General features: G+C 44.3%; 1 protein-coding gene across 13 annotated transcripts in view; it reads right to left on the bottom strand.

Annotated features, from left to right (window-relative positions):
• DTNB (dystrobrevin beta) overlaps positions 1 to 24,720 on the bottom strand; it is a 167,743-nt gene that overhangs the window by 108,316 nt on the left and 34,707 nt on the right. For 8 of the 13 annotated variants that reach the window (XM_077330649.1, XM_077330631.1, XM_077330664.1 and 5 more), the window contains 4 exons: positions 22,819 to 22,973; positions 21,939 to 22,044; positions 18,540 to 18,706; positions 9,346 to 9,470 (listed from right to left, as the gene is read on the bottom strand). In XM_077330649.1, coding sequence (XP_077186764.1) covers positions 9,346 to 9,470; positions 18,540 to 18,706; positions 21,939 to 22,044; positions 22,819 to 22,973 — 553 coding nt within the window. The remainder of the gene's footprint in view (positions 1 to 9,345; positions 9,471 to 18,539; positions 18,707 to 21,938; positions 22,045 to 22,818; positions 22,974 to 24,720) is intronic. The other 5 variants (XR_013229728.1, XM_077330698.1, XM_077330707.1 and 2 more) reach the window with 2 other exon arrangements.

The raw sequence follows: 24,720 nt of genomic DNA on the forward strand, positions 1-24,720 counted from the left end.
CAGTATGTGTGGTGAAGAACACAGAACTCTCCCACATTCAGGGATGCCAATCAAACTTCATCTTAGAGGAAAACAAAGGGAAGGGGCCCAGGGGAAAAATCTTTGAAAAATCGTTTTACCAGCCCCCTTATGAAGGAGCACAAGCCATCCAGCAAACCCTTTCAAAGACCACACCACTCAAAATCCTGCCTCTTATTGCAGCATTCAAGATTCCTGCCAGGAAAGGGAAAAAGTCATCCCAGGCGCCTGTAAATGGGGAAAAGGGGAGTCCTCCTTGACTCCAGAGGACTCCATTTCTGGAACAACAAACAAAATGGGCACTGTCTATAAGCTGCCCATGAAGCCGGCATCCCCACTTTTTCTCTCTCATACATCTCTAGCTCTTTTGGATGCAGCCGGAAACACTGAGTGAATTGCCCTTGCATAGGGAGGGTGGGGGCTCTAGACCACAAAAGCTTTCACTGGAATAAAAAATGTGTTGTCATTAAGATGCTAAAAGGCTCCTGTTTGTTCTTTGCATGTTGACAAACTGTAAGAAGTAAGCAAGACCAGCTTAGCCCAAACAGATGGCATGAAGCTGAACTAGTTCCTCGCTCACGCACACACACCCTGTCCCCTTTGCTCGCGCCACAGGCACCAGAAACCTGGCCTCCCCTTCCCATGCAAGCGGGATGCCATTTTCTTTCTTGGCAGACATAGACTGGTGCGCAGGCAGGCTGTGCTTACATAGCAGTGCTCCCACATGATGCTCTGAGTTCAACTTTCCGCCATCTGTCACAGTTTGGCTGGCTGGCTTGGTCACCATTACACCAAGATATTTTTCAGGGAGTGACAAAGGCCAGGAGCCATCAGACACCATGAAGAGCTGCTCAGAAGAAAAGGAAGTGTTGGTTCTTATATGCTGCTTTTCCCTACCCGAAGGAGGCTCAAAGCGGCTTACAGTTGCCTTCCCTTTCCTCTCCCCACAACAGACACCCTGTGGGGTGGGTGAGGCTGAGAGAGCCCTGATGTCACTGCTCAGTCAGAACAGTTTTATCAGTGCTGTGGCGAGCCCAAGGTCACCCAGCTGGCTGCATGTGAGGAGTGCAGAATCGAACCCAGCTCACCAGATTAGAAGTCCGCATTCCTAACCACTACCCCAAACTGGCTGTTGCTTTGGAGCACTAATTACTTCCCCAGATTGCTGCTGCAAAACAGCAACCCCTTGTAACTCTTGAACCACAGCAAATCAGGGAATCATTCTGTTTGGGGGTGGGAGCAAAATGGGCTTTGAGTGCCTTTATGTTTATTTTCTTCCAGAATTAGTGTTATGCCATTTTCTAGTTAAGAGGCAATCGGGATACTACTGCAATACTTCACAAGCAAATGCCGGCAAAGGTCTGCAATTTAATAACTTATGCGACATTGACCCAAAGTCTAATGAGCAGTAATTATGCTTCAGCCGTAATTTTAAAGTCAGAAAGCCATTTTCTTCCCCTTATGCTGAAAGGCCTCAGTGTGCCCATGCAGTTCAGCCAACTGGCTGGCTGGCTTGGGGGTGGAGACCGTGCAGAGTCTGTCAAAAAGGAGTCGCCACCATTCAACAGCATCTATGTCTACTGAAGCAGAAACGCCTGTGTAGGAAAAGGAACACACCCAGGGCAATGTCAACATACTTTTCCTTGGTAGGGCTGCTTTCCACCCCCACCCTCCTCCCTGCATAGTTATAGATCCAGGTTCTAAGTTGTAACAAAACCAACGGACCGAAAAATGGTAAGCACCGACATTTCAATTTGCCCATGGCAAAACAAATAACTTTAAATAAAAGGAGGGAAATTATTTAGGGAAATGGAACATTAATTCAGGAATGTAAGAAAACCTGCTAAATTGGAAGGAGGCCGATTTGTGATGGAGATGCTGCAGAGGAAAGAAGGTGCTTAACCCTTCTTTGGTGCACTGCTTTTCCCAGTGGGAAGGGTTTTAACAACCTGCTCTTTGAGGCCTCTTCTCTACGGCAATTAAGTGAGTCCCGGGGTGCTTTACAAAGGAAAAATAGCCATCCAGATAATATTATATCACTTTCTGATGAATTTAGAATATTCATCTCCCACTCAAGTATAAACACCTTGACTGGGATGGCTCAGGGTACCCCGGTCTTGTCAGTTCTCATAAGGCAGGGAGGGCCTACATAGGAGACCCCCAAGAAAATCCAGGGTTGCTACGCAGAGGGAGGCAAAGACAAACCACCTCTTGACTTGGAAAGTCCTACGCTGTCACCATGAGTCCGCTGGGCCTTGATGGCATTTTCCAACGCAGCAAATATAAATTGCAGCTCTTAAAATATTTATTTTGTGGCCCTTATGACAAAAATTCGTTCTCCGTACAATATTAAACTCCATAGGTTTCACCTGTCCAGAGCCTCTTTTTTAAATAAATTGGTCAGCTTTATCATGATAAACTATTTTTAGGACTGTCTACTCCTGTTTACTAGGTTCACCTTTTCCTTTGGCAGCCAACAAAAGCTAAACTAGCGGCAGTTGTAGCATCCCAAACTAAATCACTAAACCAATAATGCATTTCCTCAACATTATCAAGTAACCAAAGCTCTAGAGAATATGACGGTCCTTCCCTGTTCCCTCTGCTCACGTCACACCCCACTCCCTTTGGGACTCCACTAGGCCTCAGAGCCAAGGAGAAGGGGATAGGAGCAAGGGTTAAAGCATTCGTACCTGTCTTCAACCCAGGGACGTTTAGCTAAGGTGAGCACCTCCTCTTTCTCCTGCCCAGCCTGGTACTGAAGCCTCTCTTAAATGCCTCTTAATTTAGCTCCAACCCCCACCTCCAGGCCTCACTTGTACCTAGGCTAGGAACTAGACCACTACAATGCACCGTAGTCACAAAGCTGGGTGTTCATACAGCACATATAAGTATGGCAGAATTATTCTTGGGATAGTTCAGATGTATCAGAACAAGGCTCAGGGCCTCTGCTCTTGTACTTTCTTCTCAGTCACAACATTCAAATATATATATATATATATATATATATATATATATATATATATATATATATATATATATATATATATATATATATATATATATATATATATATATATATATATATATATATATATATATATATATATATATATAACTACTTTTACAGAATAGAAAGCAGGTGTCGCTTCAGATACGAATGGTGACATGAGAAAACATATAGTGCAAAACAAAGCCCAAATATATTTGCTTTCCATTCCAAATTCAGAAAGCCAGATATGGCTGGCAGCTCCTGATTTAAGCCCTTACACAAATATTTCCTTAGTCAGTATGGAGAGGCTGAGTGTTAAGCAAAGGAAGTCAGCCAGATAACCCCCAAATTGAATATCCGTTGCAGCAAGTACAATACCACAATGCTGACATTCTACACTCCTTTATCCCAAATTTTAAAAAGCAAATTGCTTAGGGGAAATGCAGCAATTAACATGACCATACGATCTCACTGGCATAGTTTCATCTGTTCCATTAAGGATAACAGTTATCCAAGGACAAAAATATATGATGTTTATTTGCTAATTTTTATACCCTAATTTTATAGTAAAGACAAGAGCTAGTGTTGATATGACTAAAGTCCCAGGGCAGTCTCCAATTCTGTGCTCCAGTCTGCTCATCTGCAAAACATGCAGATGGTTTAGATACGCAATAGAGCTTTTGCAAGATTAGGCAATTTTGTTAAGAGCGGTTTTGAGGCCAGATACACAGGAAGGAATAAGGGATCTGGACAGAGTGTGACAAGTCAATCACAGTTGTTGCTGAAGCCTCACCTACCCCTAAGAGGAGACCAAGAAGATTTGGGGGATATAAGCTAATGAGAGCCAAAGCTCTCTTCATCAATCCCTTGGCCTAAGGATGCTTTAACTCTCAAAAGCTCATACTCCAATACTCTTGGTGGTCTCTAAGGCACGAAGGTACTCTAATCTAGCTGTTTTACTGCACACCAACATGGCTGTCCTCCTGAAATATTCTTAAAGAAAACTCTGCAAAGATATTATGAGATTTGATTTTGACAAAAGTTAGCCTCTTGTATTTGTATTTATTTATTTACTTATTTATTAGACTTATTCCCTGCCATTCTTGGCAAGCCGGCTTGTGACGAGTTACACAAGAAAAGCCCCAAATACAACAAAACCCCATAAAACCCATTAAAATGAATATAAAATGTATTTATTTATTACTTATTTATGTAAACACCACTGACGGAAGTATTGATTACTTACAAGTAGTGTTGTTACCAAATACAATTTAATTGGTAATACAGGTATAACCATAATACAATAACTGATCTTGGACTTCAAAAGACACAATAACAATACTAAATACCAGTACACATACCAATACAGCTACAGCAATGATGCAGTCCCTAGACTACAAAGACAGACAGCCTGGTCCAAGGGTCTGGCCTCATGCCAACCAAGGATGGCTATCCATTAAGTTTAATTATATGAAAGTAAATTTTTGTAACAGCCATAGTAATTTTACAGACCCTTCCTTCCCAAACGATTTGCAGCTTTCAATGGAGTGGGAGGCAAGTCACATCCTTTATCAAGGGAGAGAGAAGCATTGCTCTGAATTCATAAAATTTTGGGCAGGCCAATAAACAATGAAGCAAAGAGTCTGCATTCTAACTCACAACTACAAAATCTTTCAGCCAGTGGGATCCTTCCATAATATCCATGCAGTTCTGCCATTGGAACAGAGTTTAAACAAGCCATCATAAAGGCTCTTCTATATTTGTCACATAATCTAAATAGGCTGGATAAGATTTTGAATATGGCAGTCCCAAATAAAAAGGAGAATATACTTTATGAGCCTGTGTTCCAACATTCATCTCATCTAAGGCATAGAGATGTCTCAGAATCAGTTTCCTCACAGAAAGCAAACTGTCAATATCAATCCCCAGACACTCCAGATAAGAGTTTAACAAATTTCTGCCAAGATTTTTACAAGCATCCATTCTCAAAGCCCACCTGTACCTGGGGATGCAAAAATCAACTTGAACCAAAATGTAGAAGAAGAACGGTTCTTATATGCCGCTTTTCTCTACCCGAAGGAGGCTCAAAGTGGCTTACAGTTGCCTTCCCTTTCCTCTCCCCACAACAGACACCCTGTGAGGTGGGTGAGGCTGAAAGAGCCCTGATATCACTGCTTGGTCAGAACAGTTTTATCAGTGCCGTGGCAAGCCCAAGGTCACCCAGCTGGCTGCATGTGGGGGAGTGCAGAATCGAACCCAGCTCACCAGATTAGAAGTACGTACTCCTAACCACTACACCAAACTGGCTCTCAGATGACCAAGCTCTTGCCTCTAAGGAGCTCATATCAAGTTCAGTTCTCAGTACTGGTCCTGCCACACAGCCTGGAGTCCCTGGGATTCTTCAGAAGAATCTGGCAGAAATAATATCCTAACTGATCAAGACAATCAGAAATCCAGATTGGAGCTCCATACAACAACTGAGCTCCAACCATAGAGGTATTTGCTGTAAGTGCCACTGGTACACACTGGCCTCCTTTAGCAAAAAACCCCCCACAAAACCTCTAAGAATTGCTTATATGCATCAGTGGCAATCTTTTGCCCTTCAATACATTGTTTCCATGACAAATCGTACTGAAAAAGTATGCCCAAGGTCAGACATGATTTGGTTTGCTCTATCAAAATGATTTGGTTTGCTCTAATTTTTGTCTCTTTATTTCCCAGTTACATATAAAGGTAAAGGTATCCCCTGTGCAAGCACTGAGTCATGTCTGACTCTTGGGGTGACGCCCTCTAGCATTTTCATGGCAGACTCAATACGGGGTGGTTTGCCAGTGCCTTCCCCGGTCATTACCGTTTACCCCCCAGCAGCAAGCTGGGTACTCATTTTACCAACCTCAGAAGGATGGAAAGCTGAGTCAACCTTGAGCCAGCTGCTGGGATCCAACTCTGAGCCTCATGGGCAGAGCTTCAGACTGCATTTCAGTTGCCTTACCATCCTGCTCCACAAGAGGCTCTTAGTTACATATAGAAGGTTGCAATTGTTTAGTAAAAACTATAAATTGGAACTTACTATTATTAAGGTTCAAATTCTCCTATTTACAATACTGGAGAAAAGCTTCTAAAAGGTGCTGGAAACCAACTGGATTGCAAGAGAGTAACAGAGTCTCATCAGCATATGGATGTGCCTAGATACTGACATTTGGTAAGGCAGGTGAATGTAGTGTGGCGATTTGAAACTGGCAGAAAGATCCCCCCACAAATGGAGCCTTGACACAGCCCTGACAAACCCCTTTCTGCAACGGAAATTATTTTGGAAAACAGCCTCTTGTTTTTCATGTCATCACATTGCAAGTGATTCTATAACACACACACAAAAATTTAAAACAGCCGTTTCCACTTTTGGTAAGATTCCACTTCACTGGCAGTCTTCAAGCAAAGGTTGGATACACACTTTTCTTGGATGCTTTAGGATGCTTTGGGCTGATCCTGCGTTGAGCAGGGGACTGGACTAGATGGCCTGTATGGCCCCTTCCAACTCTATGATTCTATGGTTCTATAAATGAGGAAATCCTTATCTGGAGTGGCTTTTTGTAACTTGACATTTGAATAAGTAGTCCTGGCCCTCTTAACAGCAGCTACGTGGATTAGCTAACAAGCAACAGGCTATGGGCCAAACCCAGTCCTCCTGTCATTGTCTCGCCCCTGTAACCAGCCAGCACATGCTCCCTGTCTTCTGAGGAGATGGACAACAAGAAGACTGAGACAAAAACAACACGCTCTCCTTCCCTGACTCTGAGGCAGAGGGAGGAGAAGATTAGGCAGGACACAAGATATGTGCCCCAACACCAGCCCACCAATGATACCACTTCAGGTTAGACGTACTCACATTCAGTGGCAGCCTCTGGTGGGACAAAGCTAAATCTCAGTCATCAGAATTTCTGAAGATGGACTGGAGCCACTCAAAGACCCCTTCAGGGCTACTACTCACAACCCGTGCTATACCATTATGTTAGCTTTCATGTACTTCCCTTCTGGCCTTGTCTTTGGACCTCAAACCCTACTACTTCATTGCGTCCTACTATCAAGGCCACACATAGCCGTGTTATAATGACAGAAGCATTACTTTGCCAAAGTAATCCTCTTTTGAAGACACATTGAATGGTGACCCATTTATTTGCTCGAGGAGGGAAGATGTGCCACATTAGAGCAATTAAGGCTACCTCAACTGAAGCAAGGCTTCAGAACAGTTTTGCCGACAAAGCACTGGGGCATATCCTCTTAGGCTGTTAGACCAGCAACAAAGCATTCAAAGTTAGTTTCTGGCAGCCGAAAGTCTCCAGGGTCATTGGCAGATTTCTGTCACAGGCTCGCTACTAGAGATCGTTTTGCCCAAAGCATTAGTTATCCCCTAGCTTCATGATTGTTCTCTTTACAGGCTTGAAATATGGGAAGCAAAACAGAGCCACATGTGTACACGTTCCCATGAGTGATATCCCTGAAGCTCTGCTGAGCAAAAGACTCTACAAGCATACTTTGGAAGCACCTGTAACCTACCAGAGGCTTAATTGTTGCCATAATAGCATAATAATAGCCTTCTCAACCAGGGTTTTATGAAACCCTGGGGTTTCTTGATGGCCCTGAAAGGGTTCCCCAAACAGATGAGAGTTAATTAATTTTTAATATATATTTTAAATTTTGTTAAACATTTATCAGATGATATGATGATATATGGTTATGTTGACCCATCCACCCCTCCCAAAATCGCCAACAATGGGCCTGAAGGGGGTAGGAAAGGGAGGGGCCCCAGGTGGGCATGTACACAACTATGCTTCCCAACCATATTCTGCACAATTGCGCCCATTCTGGGGTTTCTCAAAGCCTGAAGAATGTTTCAGGGGTTTCTCAACAGTCAACAAAGGCTGCCCTAAGCAATATTTCATGACACAGCGAAGAAACACACTAACATGAGGTGCAAGTCCTCTTGTCCCAATCCCAAGAGATTGTATCCTGTTGCTTAATGGGCCTGCTCAGCATTTCAAGGATTGCCAACGCTTTCCAGTTCCATGCCCTTGATGGGGGAATAAAACACATATTTTGAAGAGGACTGGATTGCCTGCTCACTGCCATCTCATTCATGGCGCTGGCCTTCCAAAAGTCTCCTCACTATCCATTTTGGTGCTTGCTAAAACCCTCCCGGATTTAAATCTAGCAAGCAGCAACAAATGTATGTAGCATTTGGCTTCACAATAAATGACAGAGGAACTGGTATCATACTTTCCCTAATAGTATTTTAAATTTGCCAGATCCTTCACACAGAAAGTGAAGACACCAAAGGTCATCAATACTCTGCACTGCATCCCACTGACCAATACAGCTATCACTCCACACACACACACCCCTGAGAATCAGAAGGCATTACTGGCCAGGGGGGGAAGCAGGGAAGATTTGTAATTCTCGGGCAACTGGACCTTTGGATCCAAGCCAGTGTAACCTTGGACAAGCACAATAGTTTCAGTTTGCTTGGTGTAGTGGTTCAGAGCAGCTGCAGAACCGGGTTTGATTCCCCACTCCTCCTACACATGTAGTCACCTGGGTGATCTCGGGCCAGTCCCAGTTCTCTCAGAGCTCTCTCAGCCTCACCTCCCTCAAAGTGTGTCAGTTGCAGGCAGAGGAAGGGAAGGCGATTGTAATCCACTCTGAGGCTCCTTCAGGAAGTAAAAAAAGGTACAAAAACAACAGCTCTTTTCTCTTCAAACCGTGTGCTTCACAAAGTGGAGTCCTAATGGTAAAGCCTTAGCCATGAACTAGACCAAAGGAGATCAAATAGCCCCTACAACAGCCCTTGATCTATTGCATAATTAAGTTCTGAGCTAGCCTGGAGCGGAATATTCACAACACAACTAGCAGGGTCAAGCTCCCAATTAATACCTGCGAGAAACAAGTGCAGATGCAGTCACTGCTTTATTTCATTTCATTTATATACCGCCCTCCCCTAAGGCTCTGTGCCAGAAGTCTTCACCTGTGACACCATCTTTTACGGCCCGGGCTGTTTAATCCATCTTTCCAGAACACAAAGCCATGTCAGCCTGTGGTCCTCCAGATGTTCATGGACTACAATTCCCAAGAGCCCCTGCCAGCGATGGCTGTCAGGGGCTCATGGGAATTGTAGTTCATGAACATCTGGAGGACCACAGGTTGACTACCCCTGATATACTGCACAAAAAATAAAGGCAGGGAAGAGCCACCCTGGCCAACATATCCCCCAAAGGACAAATTTAGAAAAAGAGGCGAACGGAAGGAATGATATGTACATGAAGAGCAGAGAAACAGATACTCACACTATATGGGCAAGGTCAAGGGGCTTCTCTGGCTGTTCCGGATATACAGGGTGAGGAGGTTCTCTAGTGGGTACACAACCAAGAGATTTACTAATGGCATGGCTCAGCTTCTTGGCAGGCGATTTCTGTTTTTTTAAAAAGAATTAAATACAGAGACTGGTATTAAAACAGCAGATCAGACTGTGCAGCACAGTACAGAAGAACTACAATCCATCTTGGACGCATGGCAGCGCTCGCAATACTCAGTCAGTCAGTTGGAAGCCCTCCTGGTGTCTAAATCAGGGTCTTCACCGGAGCTCCCCCTCCCCACACCTCTGCATACAGCTCTTCTGGCTGTCATCTTGTGAATAAAGCAAACAAACCCCTCTGCAAAATCAAGTTTTCCCGTATCTCAGCTCACGCACAGGATCATGTTGGAGGGCACTATGCCAAGAAGCAAAGACAGAAAAAATACTAAGTCATACATCAGAGAACTTGTACTCCATTGTACATCCTGCTGTTGGGAGGGGGAGAGGAGGACCCAGCAATACCTCTTTGTATAAAGAAGCTCCCACCTGCCACATGGGGAAATCAGACCACAAGCACCGACCTGCCCACAGTATGCAGATTTGTGATGTGGGTTGCATTAGCACAATACCCAGCTGCTAAGTAGCAGGAACTTCCTTAATGTCATGATTGAACAGATCAGCCATATTCTCAGGATGTAAAGGTGGCCTAATAAGCTTAGGCCCAATTGAAATATTTAGGACTTTCCAGGAGGCCAGGATGTTTTCAGGAGGCCAGCTTGGTGTACTTAGGAGTGCGGACTTCTAATCTGGTGAGCTGGGTTTGATTCCCCATTCCCCTATGTGCAGCCAGCTGGGTGACCTTGGGCTCGCCACAGCACTGATAAAGCTGTTCTGACCAAGCAGTGGTATCAGGGCTCTCTCAGCTGCACCCACCTCACAGGGTGTCTGTTGTAGGGAGAGGAAAGGGAAGGCGAATGTAAGCTGCTTTGAGACTCCTTCGGGTAGAAAAAAGCGGCATATAAGAACTAACTCTTCTTCTTCTTCTTCTTCTTCTTCTTCTTCTGGAGCCTTCAAGCAGATCTTGCCCAAGCATCTTCTTGCTGGGCACAGCTACTAGACACCCACTCCCCTTTTTAATGGAAGCCAGTTCTCATCATCTAAGATTCTGCACACTTGCTATTTTTGCCTGCTGTTGCCAAAGATGAGCCCAAAATTGCACACATAAAAGAAGCTGCTTTGAGTCTTAATGCCCTCTAAAAAGGGACAAGGCTAATTGATCCAAAACTATGCCCTTTTGATGGCTCAATTGCTTGGCAGTTATGTAGGCTACAGTCCTTAAAAGAGTGAGATATGAGCCACCACAGAGTCCTAAAGAGACAGAGGAAAGACTGCAACTGCAAGATGATACTGGACAGCAGGATAATATAAAACCAGGCAACAGGACGGCTAGGTAACACAACACACAATTCAATGTTTAATAAACTTTTATCCCAGGAGTTGTTAAAAAAAATACCATATACCCCAGCTATTCATCCTCAGTTTTTCTGTACAAATGAATACATATCATTGAAAGCACTTCACTTTGCCAAATCCACTTTTTAAGTGATTGCTACCCACTTCTTTTTGCCTGCTTAACATAGGAAGTTCTTTGGGACGCATTTCAAAGAATTTTTACAGCCTGCTTTCTTGCAGGGTCCAGAAGTTGCTGGTTTTATTTTGAGAAAGGATAAATGGTTCTACTGGCCAATAGCAATTCCGATACAAACCTGAAGGCTAGGATGCTGTGATGCCGCTTAATAATTCGCTACTAATTTACATTCTCCTTATATCTGTACTCTAATCATCCTTGTTCCGTTGTCTGTAATCACATTTACAGTTGCACATGCTGAACATCCTTGCCTTTTGGTTAAGCTGTGAAAGTTCTGGAGCATAGTAGCCAGAAAACAATTTGTTCTAGCACTTTAAAGACCTTTTCAGATTATATTCAACCTCAGCGATCAATGTTAAGGGCTTTTATTATTCATGGGCACATGCACATGAGGGAATACTGCAGTTACATTTCAATGTTTTTGTTGGCAGTGGAACTGCTGCACATCTTGCCCTCTGGATTCTACCAAGTTTGTTAACTAACTTTTTAAATTATAGCTTCTAAAATACTGGGGAGAACACTGCCAATACTTGCAATGGGAGAAAACAGACATCTTTTCATTAACTATTGTGCTTGTAATTCTATATATACTTTTGCATTATCCCAGTGAAAGTATTTATGTCACTCCTGTACAAGACTAAATGCATTTGCCCTGAACTAGCAACAGCCACCCTATGCACACAAATAAATTGCAAGGATGTGATATAAAGAGAAGCAGCTCTCCATATTTAGCTGTCTTAATTATATGTGCGGTTCTGGACCCAATCCATGGATATAACAGCGGGCTATATAGCTACAGGTACATTGCTGATGGGTGCATTTCCCTTGCCAACTTATGCTTTGTCCAGGAACATAATTTCATTCCCCCCCCCCCCCCCGAATGACCTGTTTGTCAATGGGGAGGAGAAACAAGCACTTAGGAGACACATAACTGAAAATTCACTGGCAATATTTACTGTATTTACTGCTTGGTCTTCCAAAAGATTAAAGACATGGAGAACATTTAAACATGAAATCAACAGAACAATAACTAAATCTCTGACAGCATTAACATCTTTATGGAGACCTGACTAAAATAAACAGAACACTAAATGAATAAAAAACAGAAGTATAAATCCAAAGGGGGGCATACACAGTAAACCATTACATGCAAAAATTAAGCAATGTAAAAACAACAGCGCTGTTCAAAGCCCTGCAGTATACTCTTTGCCACTGTCCAAAGGGCTAACTATTATAGGGGCAACTAGGCCTGTTGGGACAGAGAATCACAAAACTGCCGGAACTGGGAACACAACCCAAAATCTCTGTCCTATGTACTCCCATGAACCTTACAAAGAGAGGGCAGCACCAGCTATCTGCAGGCAGGTTCATATGTGTGAAGGCACATGCCCTGGTCCAAGGATATCTAGGGCTTTAGGAAGGTTATTAATTTATTCAAAGCAAAAAAGCTCATTTGAATTACAATCCGATTTTGTGCTATGAGGAGCCAAAAGCAGATTGTGAAAGTCGTTGCATATAGCAAGGGGAAAGCACTTTGAATATAGCAAGCTCTTCACATTCCACCCCCCCCCCAAAAAAAAAGAAACAAAACCTTAGCAAACAGCAGAAAGAAACAACGCAGAGAGGTCTGGGAAAGCACAGGCATATAAATCTATGGGGGATTTTTTCCCCATCAGTATTGCTCAAAAGTTCTGCCTCCAGGAGGTCAGAATTCCTGTTTTTATACTTGGGCAGAATCTGCCCTCTGCTGGAGAAATATTTTATAAAGCTAAACATTTTAGAAACCTGCATACGTAGGGGGGACGATTAAATACATTCAGAATGGCTTGCGTTTTGAAAAGAACACCACTCGTATCAAGGAGATCCATAAAGCAATTTGCAGGCTATGGTTCAAACACAATTTCTCTGACATTCGACCAACAGGGAGCTGAAAATGACACCAGCCCTACTCTAACTTCATAAAATTTCAGACCCCCACAATTACGTTCTACAGCTTTCCTTGGTGGTGGATTCAGTTTAAGAGCCAGTTTGGTGTAGTGGTTAGGAGTGTGAACTTTTAATCTGGCATGCCAGGTTCGATTCTGCGCTCCCCCACATGCAACCAGCTGGGTGACCTTGGGCTCCCCACGGCACTGATAGAGCTGTTCTGACCAGGCAGTGATATCAGGGTTCTCTCAAGCCTCACCCACCCCACAGGGTGTCTGTTGTGGGGAGAGGAATGGGAAGGCGACTGTAAGCCGCTTTGAGCCTCCTTCGGGTAGGAAAAAGCGGCATATAAGAACCAACTCTTCTTCTTAACTCTGTTTGAATGAAGATAAGTGTTTTCACCACTCTTCATACTGAGAGTCAGGTTCCCCCCATGAAATTGTTTTGTAATAGACTCATGACAAGGTCATGTGGAATTCACAGCTTCAGGAGATGGGCATGGCCACATGCTAGAGGAAAAGAGGCCTCCTCACACCTGCTAGTCACAGTAATTAAAATGGAATCTTCAGGTTTAGAGAGAGAATTGTTGGAATATGTAGCCCACAATGCTTTGAGTGCTGCAGAGGCTATGTGGTGTATGCACATGCAGGCAAGAAAACAGGAGACTCTTTTCTCTTTTCAGATTAATATGGACCCTTTACTATATTTTCATTGAGGTATCCACAACCACCCCAAGGTCTCTTTCTTGGTTTGTTGCTGCCAGCTCAAATCCCATCGATTATTACTATTTAGACTTACTTTCCGCCCTGTTTCGTGAAAACTCAGGGCAGATTACATCACAGCAATACCATATCAAGATAAAACACAGCAATAAAAACATAAAACTATTAAATTAAACACAATTAAATCTAAAAACAAAATTTGGTCATCTATTGCGTAGTTCTTCTCATGGTGGAAAGGGAAGAAAGAACAGATGGGAGGATCTGACATATAAATAGGGGCTTTGGTGGGGAGGCCAGCAGAATTCAGATGTTGCTTTTGACCTCAACCATAGGCTTGTTGGGACTGGTCGAGGTCCCACAAGGTTCTGATTTCATTTGGGAAGGCCCTGGCCGAAGCCAATCTAATCTCCTTGGAGGTGGGGAGCCTGAGCAAATTTTGCTCTCTAGATCTTAAAGCTCTTTGGGGCAGAGGCGGACTCCCAGGTACAATGGTCCCAAGACCATTTAGGGTGCTAAAAGTCATGACCAAAACCTTGAAACTGATTCAGTCTCCAAACTGGAGCCAATGCAGCTGGAAGGTCTTAATATATGTCCTCCTCTGAGTCCCCATAAGGACTTGTGCAGCTGCATTCTGGACAAGATGGAAGTTTCTGAAGCAGCTTCAAGGGTAACCCTGCATAGAGGGAGCTGTGATAATCCAGCCCGGAACTGACCACTGCATGGATCACAGTGGCTAGGTTAGACATCGATAGATAGGGGCAGTGTGGTGTAGTGGTTAAGAGTGGCAGCTTCTAATCTGGCAAACCAGATTTGATTCCCTATCCCTCCACATGCAGCCCGCTGGGTGACCTTGGGCTCGTCACTGTTCTGACCAAGCAATCCCATCAGAATATGAAAACCAACTCTTCTTCTTCTAACTGCTATGCCTGGTGAAGATGATAAAAAGCCAAGCACAAACATCTGTGACCTGGGCCTCCATAGACAAGGAAGCACCCAGGATCACACCCAGACACTTGATGGACACCATCAAGTCAGGAATTGTCGCGGCCCATCTAAGGCATAGTCACCCAGCCAGAGGAACTCCATGTTAGCTGGATGACTCTGACTGACCCACTCTACCACAGCCACCAAATATCTGGCTAAAGAATCGAGGTGTGTGTGTGTGTGTGTGTGTCAACGGTGACCATCTATCATCAGGTATAGCTTGGTGTAATCAGCATACTGTTGACATCCCAGCCCGAAACTCCAGATCAGTTGGGCAAGGGGATGCATATAATGTTAAATAACATAGGGAGAGAACAGCTCCCCGAGGAACCCCGCACACAAGGACATGTTGCTGGGAGATTCCCTCTCCCAGCATCACCATCTTTCCCCAGCCTTGGAGGAGAGATTCCAGCCATTTAAGGGCCATACCTTGAACCCCCACAAGTTGGATCAAGGGTGTCAAATGCTGTTGCTGGGTCTAATCATCACATCAGAACTGATGCATCTAGAATGAGGCATTCAGATGTGAATCCAGGTCTCACTACCTGGGCAGAGCATACATTAGCCAGTATTATAATAAACTATAAACTATCTATAGACAATACTTCCCAAGTTCACAATCTTCTTAACCCATTGCCAAATTCTGATCCCAGGGTAAATCAAAAGTGGAATGCACAACAGGAAATCACAGATCCCTAGCAAAATCAGGGGCTACATTCTCTCTCTCTCTCTCTCTGATCCTAAGAAAAGAAAGTAAACAATTAGGTGCATACCTCACTCTCTCACAGTGCAGTCCTACATGTGGTTTCTACAGCTAACCTTTTAAAAAGCCTCATACTTTGATGTTTTTCACACAGATTATCATGTCTTTGGTATTCCTGAAATCAGGAAGCATTTTCTCATTTGGTAAGCCCCCCTTGTCCAGGCTTTTGTCCCTTTTCCATTGTGCTTGTATCTCTACACCAGGTATCTCCAACCTTTTTGATCCTGCAGACGCTTTGGGATTATGACAGGGGGTAATGAGCACTACCCCCAAAATGGCTTCCGTGGAAGAGGAGCCAAACCTAAAATGGCTGTCTGCAGAGGCAGGAAATTCTGATGGGGGAAAGAGAGCCATGCACAGACTAAGGCCAGTTGCTTACCAGTTATCCTTATCCTCCAGTTAATTTTTTTTATATGAATAATTGAAGCCAGTAATGGCCCGACTTGCTGCTCACAGGTGCAAAGGAGAGTATTGACAAGTGCCATTCTGCCCATGGGGAATGCTACGCTACACATACCAAAACATTCATTACACACTATGCATATTACGGTACCCCATAGTATTTAGAGCTCAACTAGACACTGGTTTTCTGATAGTAGGGTCATACAGGAAGAAAACAAAGCAGAGCATTCCAAGGACACACACACACACTGTGACACACCAACCATCAAGACAGTCAGGCTGCAAACAAACCCTAAGCTGAGAAGGCTTATCAACTCCCAGTTCCTATGCCAGGTCTATATGGTGTATCGTGTAAGGACAATCTTACACAATCTACTGTGTAAGATATGTAATTCTGCATTGTGAATGGGGTGAGGGGATGAGCCCTGATGAGCCCAGCTCAGTGGGAAATAAGCCCAGTGTTCTTGGAGTGAAAGGGAAGGAGGGCGGGTAAAGCCTTTCTCCTCTTTCCGGGGCTCCCCCTACAAACTCAGGAGCTGGACTGGCACTTCTTCATTAGTCAGTGCTCAGCTCTGCAAACCACTAGGATGACTCAGACTAGCCTGATCTCATTGTATCTTTGAAGCTAAGGAGGGTCTGTTCTGATGAGTGCTTGGATGGGAAGCGACCAAGGCAATCCAAAATTGCTGTGCCGTTTTGCTCTGAAAATTTGTGGGGCCCCCCATAAGTTGGCTGTGACTTGATGGCACTTCGCACCACACCACCACCTTCAGGCCCCACATACTGCTTGGGCAGGTGTAGCTGATTCCCTTCTGGCCAGATCCCCCCTTGCCCCCTTACTGCTGCTGTTCAACTTCCCTAAAGCAACACACAGGACACAGATCTGGAGGGTAGCTTCCTTCAAGATACCTTTAAGATCCTTTAAGATTCTTAAGATCCTTCCTTTAAGATACCTTAAAGATTCCTTTAAGACCTTCCTGCCCTGTCCCTCTTGTCAAAATACTCTCTTTTTTGTAGCCTCCAGTTGGCTAGTCCAAAGAACCTGTTCATACTCTGTTATAACTACCTGCAAACTCTCTGTTTGTTGCTTGGTGCTCTGCTCTAGTCAGTGCTCAGTTTTGCGGGAGGGACTCTATCCAAACAAGGGCATCTATCAGTTCCCAGGCAGTGCTCTTGTGGACCTTTTAATGTGCACGTTTCATATGGAAACGAGAGTGAGCTCTACAATGGCAGAACAAAATCCTATGAGGTCCCAGAGTCCTCTTCATGCCCAATCATCCCATTTTCATATTGCATTTTATCAGAATTGACACATCAAGGAGGAACACTATGATCTAAGGGCAGCTCACAGGCACACTAGCTTACTAGCAGGAAGCTTTCCATTATCTGCCACTGTATCTTACAGTCCTTGAGTTAGGAAGGCATTGTTGAGTTCTACACATTTAGCCACTGTTTTCTCAATCTCAGTGGCATCTGTTTCAATAGCAGGAACCTCCACTACATGAAATTCAGGCCTCTATACCACACCTGTTTTTACAGACATGACACCATAAAAGCGGTGAAGGTGTTTTTATTATTATTATTATTATTATTAGATTTATTTCCCGCCTCTCCCGATAGGCTCGAGGCGGGTCACAACAACTAATCCCATTAAAATTCCCATTAAAATATCAATCTACTAACTAACATGTTTTAAGAAACAAAAACCATTAAAATGTTTGGCCCCAAGGTTAGGGGCAGATCACTTATCTCTTGACCTGTTGTTAATCTTTTGGTTTCATGTTTTGCCTTGGAATTCATTTCTGTACACGACCTCTTGAAAAAGGCTGCACATTTGCTTAGCTTTACACACAGGCAGACCTTTAAACAACTGAGATGCCAGAGAACTCTGTGTCTGGGCAGAAACAGTTTGCAGAAGTTGCTGGGCTGTCAGCAGGTTTTAGTAAGCTCTAGCCACTTGCTTTGCTTCCAAGGTTTACTTTGGTGGCGAGACTTTTTTCTCAGCCTCCAGTTAGAAACTTATGCTGGTGCAGGCCATGTAGGAAACTCACATGAGTGGTCTTGAAACAGGTCTTAACACAGCAGACAACATGATGAATACAACTAACACACATACTTGTATGCTATAAGGTGCTACTTACAGGACAGACAGAGGGGTGCTTTGCTGGGATACCTTCAGAACAATTTTGTTGTAACTGCTCCTTGTCACGGTTAATTAGTTATTGCATGTTTTTCTTTATTGTTCTAAGCACACTGCTACCAGGGAGAAATTTCTTGCGGCACGATTGCTAAAATAGTCAACCCCCTCTGATTTGCATAAATTAAGGTTGTTTCTGATTGGCTTTTGAAAAGCCTGCAGGGTTGATGTGGCTAATTTTTTCTTTGCTCTTGTTTTTTTTATTTGTACATGTTTAGCTCTGTGTAAATGTTCATCTCGGTGTATGGCCTATGGACTGTTAAATCTAATCACGACAGAGACAAATCACTATGACTAACATGGGCAACCACTCAGTTAAACCTCCTGGAATCCCACCAAGACTGATGTTTGGATTTTTACAGAAGAGCAATGAGGCCTCAAGAGCAAACTGACTCAGGAAACCCTGGCCGTGGCCCTTCTCCAACCATCCTTCCATCATCACTGCAGAGCACCCAACACGTGAACGCCTACTGGGTGGGGGGGGGGGGGAAAGACACAAAAACAGCCTTCCGGCAAGAATTAAAAGGCATTAAAGGATGATTACCCAAGAGGAATGCTCCTTCATCTGATGCTGGTTGCTGTGAGGGCCGTTGGCGTGGCCACGCCAAAAACAGTTTTGACAGAGCTGGTAGTTGTGGCACTGCTGGCATCGGTATCGGAAGCCCATCATGCTCTCACACCGGCAGTAAGAACATTCCACTGGATGGAAGACTTGGCGAGGGCGACAGGGAGAGAAAGAGCAATGGTAAGGGAAAACAGGCTCCAAGCAAAACTGAAGAGTTCTCCATGCTTAAGATGCCACTTAAGCCTAAGTGGCCTCCCACAAAGAGTTGCATACAGTTGTGTACGGATTTTCCCACAGGTCAAGGGGGGAAATTCCACCGACGTTGTAATTTCCTTTTGCCTAAAGCTCTCTCCTCCCAAGTCATGCTATTTTCTATTTCTCATCTACACAAGGGCCATGCTATTATGAAACAGAAAGATTAAACGGACACGAGCAGGCAGAGATCGAGTGCAACGTAACAGTTACAGTACTACAGTTTGATCCAGGGACCCAGGTTCAAATCCCCATTTGCCCCTGAAAGCTTGTAAGGGGACCATGGGACAGTCATACTCACTCTAATCTCCCTCATATAGTTATTAGGAAGATAAAATGAGAGAGAACCATGCACACTGTCTAGAGTGCATTAAAGCACGAGTGAGAAAAATATACTAGATCAAAATATACTAGATTCACTGAGACACACATTAAAGGTAAAGGTAAAGGTATCCCCTGTGCAAGCACCGAGTCATGTCTGACCCTTGGGGTGACGCCCTCCAGCGTTTTCATGGCAGACTCAATACGGGGTGGTTTGCCAGTGCCTTCCCCAGTCATGACCGTTTACCTCCCAGCAAGCTGGGTACTCATTTTACCGACCTCGGAAGGATGGAAGGCTGAGTCAACCTTGAGCCGGCTGCTGGGATGGAACTCCCAGCCTCATGGGCAAAGCTTTCAGACTGCTGTCTTACCACTCTGTGCCACAAGAGGCTCTATGAGACACACATTAGCAATGATTTTAATCCAAAAGAGCCATATTTAAGAGCAGAAGAAAAGCTATGCTTAGGGCTGATCCTGCGTTGAGCAGGGGGTTGGACTAGATGGCCTGTATGGCCCCTTCCAACTCTAGGATTCTATGATTCTATCAGACTGAAGGCCCAGCTATTTCAGTATTTGGTTCACACAGTGCCCAACGAGTTACCTCTAGGAAGCCGATAAGCAGGAAGACTACAACAGCACCATCCTTCCTGTGCTCCCTAGCAACTGATTTAAAGAGTAGATATCCATCGTGATTAGCAGGCACTCATAACCCAGCACTCCTTGAATTTGTCTTTTAAACCCTTGAAGCCTGCAGCTACGAACACATACCGTGACAGTGAGTTTCACAAATTAACTAGATGCTGCGTGAAGAAATACTTCCTTTTGTCTGTTCTGAAGCTCCCACGCTTCTACTTCAATGGAAGACTCCAGATTCAATACTTTGGGGGGAGGGGTAGAGAGAGAAATTCTCCCTGTCCACACTCTCTTCACCATGCATCGTTTTATAGAATTAATTTTATAAACTTATATCATGTCTCTCCTTAATTGCCTTTTTTTCTAGGTTAAACAGCTCGGTTTTAACTGATCCTCAAGGGACTGATGACACCCCTGGCAGGAGCTGTTTCAAGGCAGGAGCCAACCACCCACCATAAGCCCCTTAAGGAAGGACCTTGCACACTTCCCAGATACATAGGGCAGGTGCTGAGAAGAGACACTGAGTATCACTCTGCTAAATTAGACAGAGGGCTGTAGATGGGTAATAATTAGGGCAAGGCATCTGGTGCAAAGGGAGTGCTGCCACTCGCAGCGAGACTAGGGAACTGTACCTAGGGAACAGCAATGGAGACAAAACCACAACGAACAGCCAAATGTCATCTGGCACGGCCAAGAAACAGAACACAGAATCAGGCCATGCTGGTAGGAGGCAAACAGGAGGTCACCAGCCTTTTAATCTGCCGCTCCCCACCCCCAGCCACCACATTCTCTATAATTGCTCTCCCCCCACCAATACTGGTTGATCTGGCCTGCACTGACAGTGACAGAGTGGAGTGCGGGTGCACGCATTAGGTCCCGGAGGGTCCTTTCAATATGCAAGCCCTTCATGATGATGGGCATTTTGCTATTAGCACAATTAATAACGATGGTAATAAGTAGCGCTTTCCCTAAGCAATCAAAGCACTTGACATGCATTATCTCAGCAATCTCAACCAGAATCCATTAACTGAGGAGAGTCATCCTGACCCCTGTGTCATGGACTGGATGGAGGAGCGGGCTTGGGGCAAAGGGCTGCTGATTGCTTTGCTAAGGCCACCAAACTCACCACGGCTTCCTGCTCCATCCATGAACTGCTTTAAACGTTCATGACAGTAGACCTGTCACAAACTTCTGCTTGTGAATCACAAACCGGGCAAAATTGGTGCAGTTCGTGTCCATCCCTCAATAAAACTGAAATTGTGACCCTCTCAAAGCTACATAAGCAGCCCGGGTATGAAGCAGCATTTTGAAACAAGGCTTATGTGCAGTTGCATCTTTTTCAGGGGGGGTATCAGGAATTCACAGGAGTAGTCAAACTGCGGCCCTCCAGATGTCCATGGACTACAATTCCTATGAGGCCCTGCCAGCGAATTGTAGTCCATGGACAGCTGGAGGGCCGCAGTTTGACTACCCTTGCTCTAAGAAGTGGGCATTCCAACATACAAGTACAGTTTCACATAGAGGATTCAGATTCTCAAGGGCCTTTTGCAGCAGCAATGGTGCACCTGTATTTTGCCAAGACATGGTCTGTTTAGCCTGGAGAGGAGACGACTGAGAGGGGATTTGATAACCATCTTCAAGTATTTAAAAGGCTGCCATATTGAGGACGGAGCAGAGTTGTTCTCTCTTGCCCCAGAGGGACGGACCCGAATGAATGAGATGAAATTAATTCAAAAGAAATTCCGTCTCAACATCCGGAAGAAGTTCCAGACAGTTAAGAGTGGTTTCTCAGTGGAACAGGCTTCCTCAGGAGGTGGTGGGTTCTCCATCTTTGGAGATTTTTAAACAGGGGCTGGATAGCCATCTGACGGAGAGGCTGATTCTGTGAAGGCTCAAGGGGGTGGCGGGTTACAGTGGATGAGCGACAGGGTTATGTGTGTCCTGCATAGTGCAGGGGGTTGGACTAGATGACCCATGAGATCCCTTCCAACTCTATGATTCTATGAGTGTACCTCTAAGCATTCAGGGATATGTGCAGCAGAGTCTCAGTTAGCTCATGTTGACTAAGTGCAAATGCATGTCTCTCTTTCCCCGTATTCTGTGCTTATTAAGAATGCCCTGATGGCCCACAAAGCAGCTTTTATACACAAGCAGGAACACTGATCAACTTACCATTTTCTACGTGGGCAAGTCTGTGCATGAGAGGTAGCCATACAAGGCACTGGGGTGGTGGGTCAGCCATTAATGTGTCTAAGAACATGTTTAGCACGACCTTTTTCTGTGAAGAGAAAGACTTACAGGTTAGACCAGGGATTCCCAACCAGGGGGCCATGGGGTCAGCCGGCCTTTCCCCTCCTGCCATAGTGGACTCAGCTAGGGAACCAGCTGCTTCTATTGCTCCCCCTCCGGAGTCTGAGTTCTCTCATGGTTTCTGTGCCTGGGAGGAGGGTGGAGCCTGCATGCCTATTCCCCCTTTAAACCACCTTCTGTCTCTTCCCCCTCAGTCCTCCTCAAGCTCATCTGTTAATGCAGTGGCATGTCACCTCCAGAGGCATGGCAGGGAGGAGTGGCCGGCTGACACCACTTCCAGGGCTCCTTGAAGCCTGAAAAATTATTGGAGGGGTTGCTCCATGGTCAAAAGACTGAAAAGGGCTAGGTTAGACAGAAATCAAGCATGTTTGATTTAAAAAACTGCAGCTTGTAAAGCTGATGCTGCATACTCAGAGGAAAACCTTTGAGCAGTAATAGCAGACAAGGAAGCAGAGACAGGCAGTAATAAAGTGAGGTGCTGCTGACCAGCTTTTCATAAAATACTTGGTGGCAGTAAAGGTGAGATATTGTCATTTTGCCACAGGTGCTCAGGATTGGACTGCAAATTGTCACAGGGCACTCCTGAGGTCCAAGTGTAACATCTCCTAAAGTGTAAAGAAGGTGTAAACTGTTTATTGCTCATTCTTTCCCCTTTATTCAATCAAACGTCAAGATTCTTTGGAAACAACATCACACAAGCATTTAAGACAGCAGCCCTTGTACTCTCTGGGGCTAAACTTACCTGCTGGGGGAAGCATGTCCGCACAGAGTTTTCTGTGTAGCCAAAGGAAGGCCCCTCAAAAACAGCTGTTGGAAGTTTCAGAACCTCCCGCAGAAACTGGTCAAACTTAGAAAATATCATCAAGCCATTGGAATCAGACATCTGAGAGAAGATATCTAGAGCAAACCAAAAGCCATATTTACATTATAGGCTAAATATTTGTATGGCCAGTGCAAACATACCAGTTACTCCTTATTTTCATCTTTGTTCTGTTATCTAAATTGTAAAGAATTAGGTTTCAAATTACATGGACACGTACAGGTTCCCATCATGCCTCCCCAAAGAAAGTGGATTTGTATCCTTCCTCTATTGAAAGATCTATATTTCTAAAAAAGTAGCCTAGATACTTTATTGGATTTCATGCAGCATTTTGGAAGAGGCGGTACGAAGAAATTAACTATTCATCTTAAAAAGCTAACTCAGCACAGGAGTAATTGCTCTTAGCTTCTACCAATAATTAAGCACAGTAGGGAAGGACTGGACCATTCATCCATGTTCACATGAAATCAAGAGGAAACCAGAATGCCAAATATAGCAGAAAATAAAGTTCATTACGTCCTTTGAAAAGAGCTCTACACTCAGTACAGCAAATTAACAATAGAGCAAGTCACAGTGGTAAACAATCATATTACTTAAAGGAAAACACAGGATCAAGAAATAAGGTTTTTATCCACACTAATGGAGTTCTTAAAAGCAGAATGCACTGCTGGTGGGCAGAAAAAACAACTACTGATAAAAGCCTTGATGATCCCCGGCAAAGACTACAAGTAGATATTAATGAAAACAAGTCGATACTCATGGGGGGAAAAGTTTGTGCAATATTTTTATAGGGACAAATTACTGTAAAGCAGCAAGCAAGCTGTCAAATTCACCAGAACATGTCACGTTAGATGTTGACTTTAAAAAGAGGGTGGTGAAAGGAAAATAGAGATGTTTATTACATAATGAAAACACCACCTAGTTCATAATTTGTTACAGTTTTCAGAGAAGGCTTATAAAGAGCTGGGTTAGAATGAGCTCAGTGCAAAACAGATTTCAGCCTGCACCAAAGGCTGTTAGCAGAAAGAGAAACAAGGAACAGCTGTTCTTTTTCTTGAAAATATGTTTTTAAAATCACCAATAATTCAAATATGCCTCTAATCAGAACACAGGGGGACACGGTAAGGCAGAGAGCAAGCATGAAGAAAGCATGACAATCCTTGTTGTAATGACAATGGAGAATATCTAGTAAGAAAGAAAAGTGTCTATTGTCAAATGGCAGACAATTTATGGAGACCCCACGAAGCTCTGCATCATGCAGTTTCCAAGGCAAGAGAGCAGCCAAGATAGTTTGCCCCCAGTCTTCCTTGGAGGACTCCCATCCCACCCTCCTTAGCTTCTGAGCTCTACAAGATCAGGCTAGTACAGGGGTAGTCAAACTGCGGCCCTCCAGATGACCATGGACTACAATTTCCATTTGCTGGCAGGGGCTCATGGGAATTGTAGTTCATGGACATCTGGAGGGCCTCAGTTTGACTACCCCTGGGCTAGTAACATTCCCATGTTTTGGAAACATTTATATGTTGTCAAATTATCCATCAACATTGTGAACCAACTGAACAGTCATCCTGATTCAAGGTTCTGGGACATTCAAAACCTTGCTCATGACTTAGTAACACTGGTTTCAACCAGTCTTCACAAGAGATATGACACTAGTGTTGCTTTTGGCAAGGAAGGCCAACCTTGGAGATGATTTACTGAAAGCACAACATAAAGGGTGGCCCCTAGCAGGAAAAATGGAGCACCAGTTGGCCTCCTTATTAGAGATTGCTAATGGCATCTGGCCACACAAGTTGATCAAGTCCTAGAAACAGCCTTGGATTT

Source organism: Paroedura picta, chromosome 1 (genome assembly GCF_049243985.1).
Source record: "Paroedura picta isolate Pp20150507F chromosome 1, Ppicta_v3.0, whole genome shotgun sequence".
Classification (NCBI taxonomy): domain Eukaryota; kingdom Metazoa; phylum Chordata; class Lepidosauria; order Squamata; family Gekkonidae; genus Paroedura; species Paroedura picta.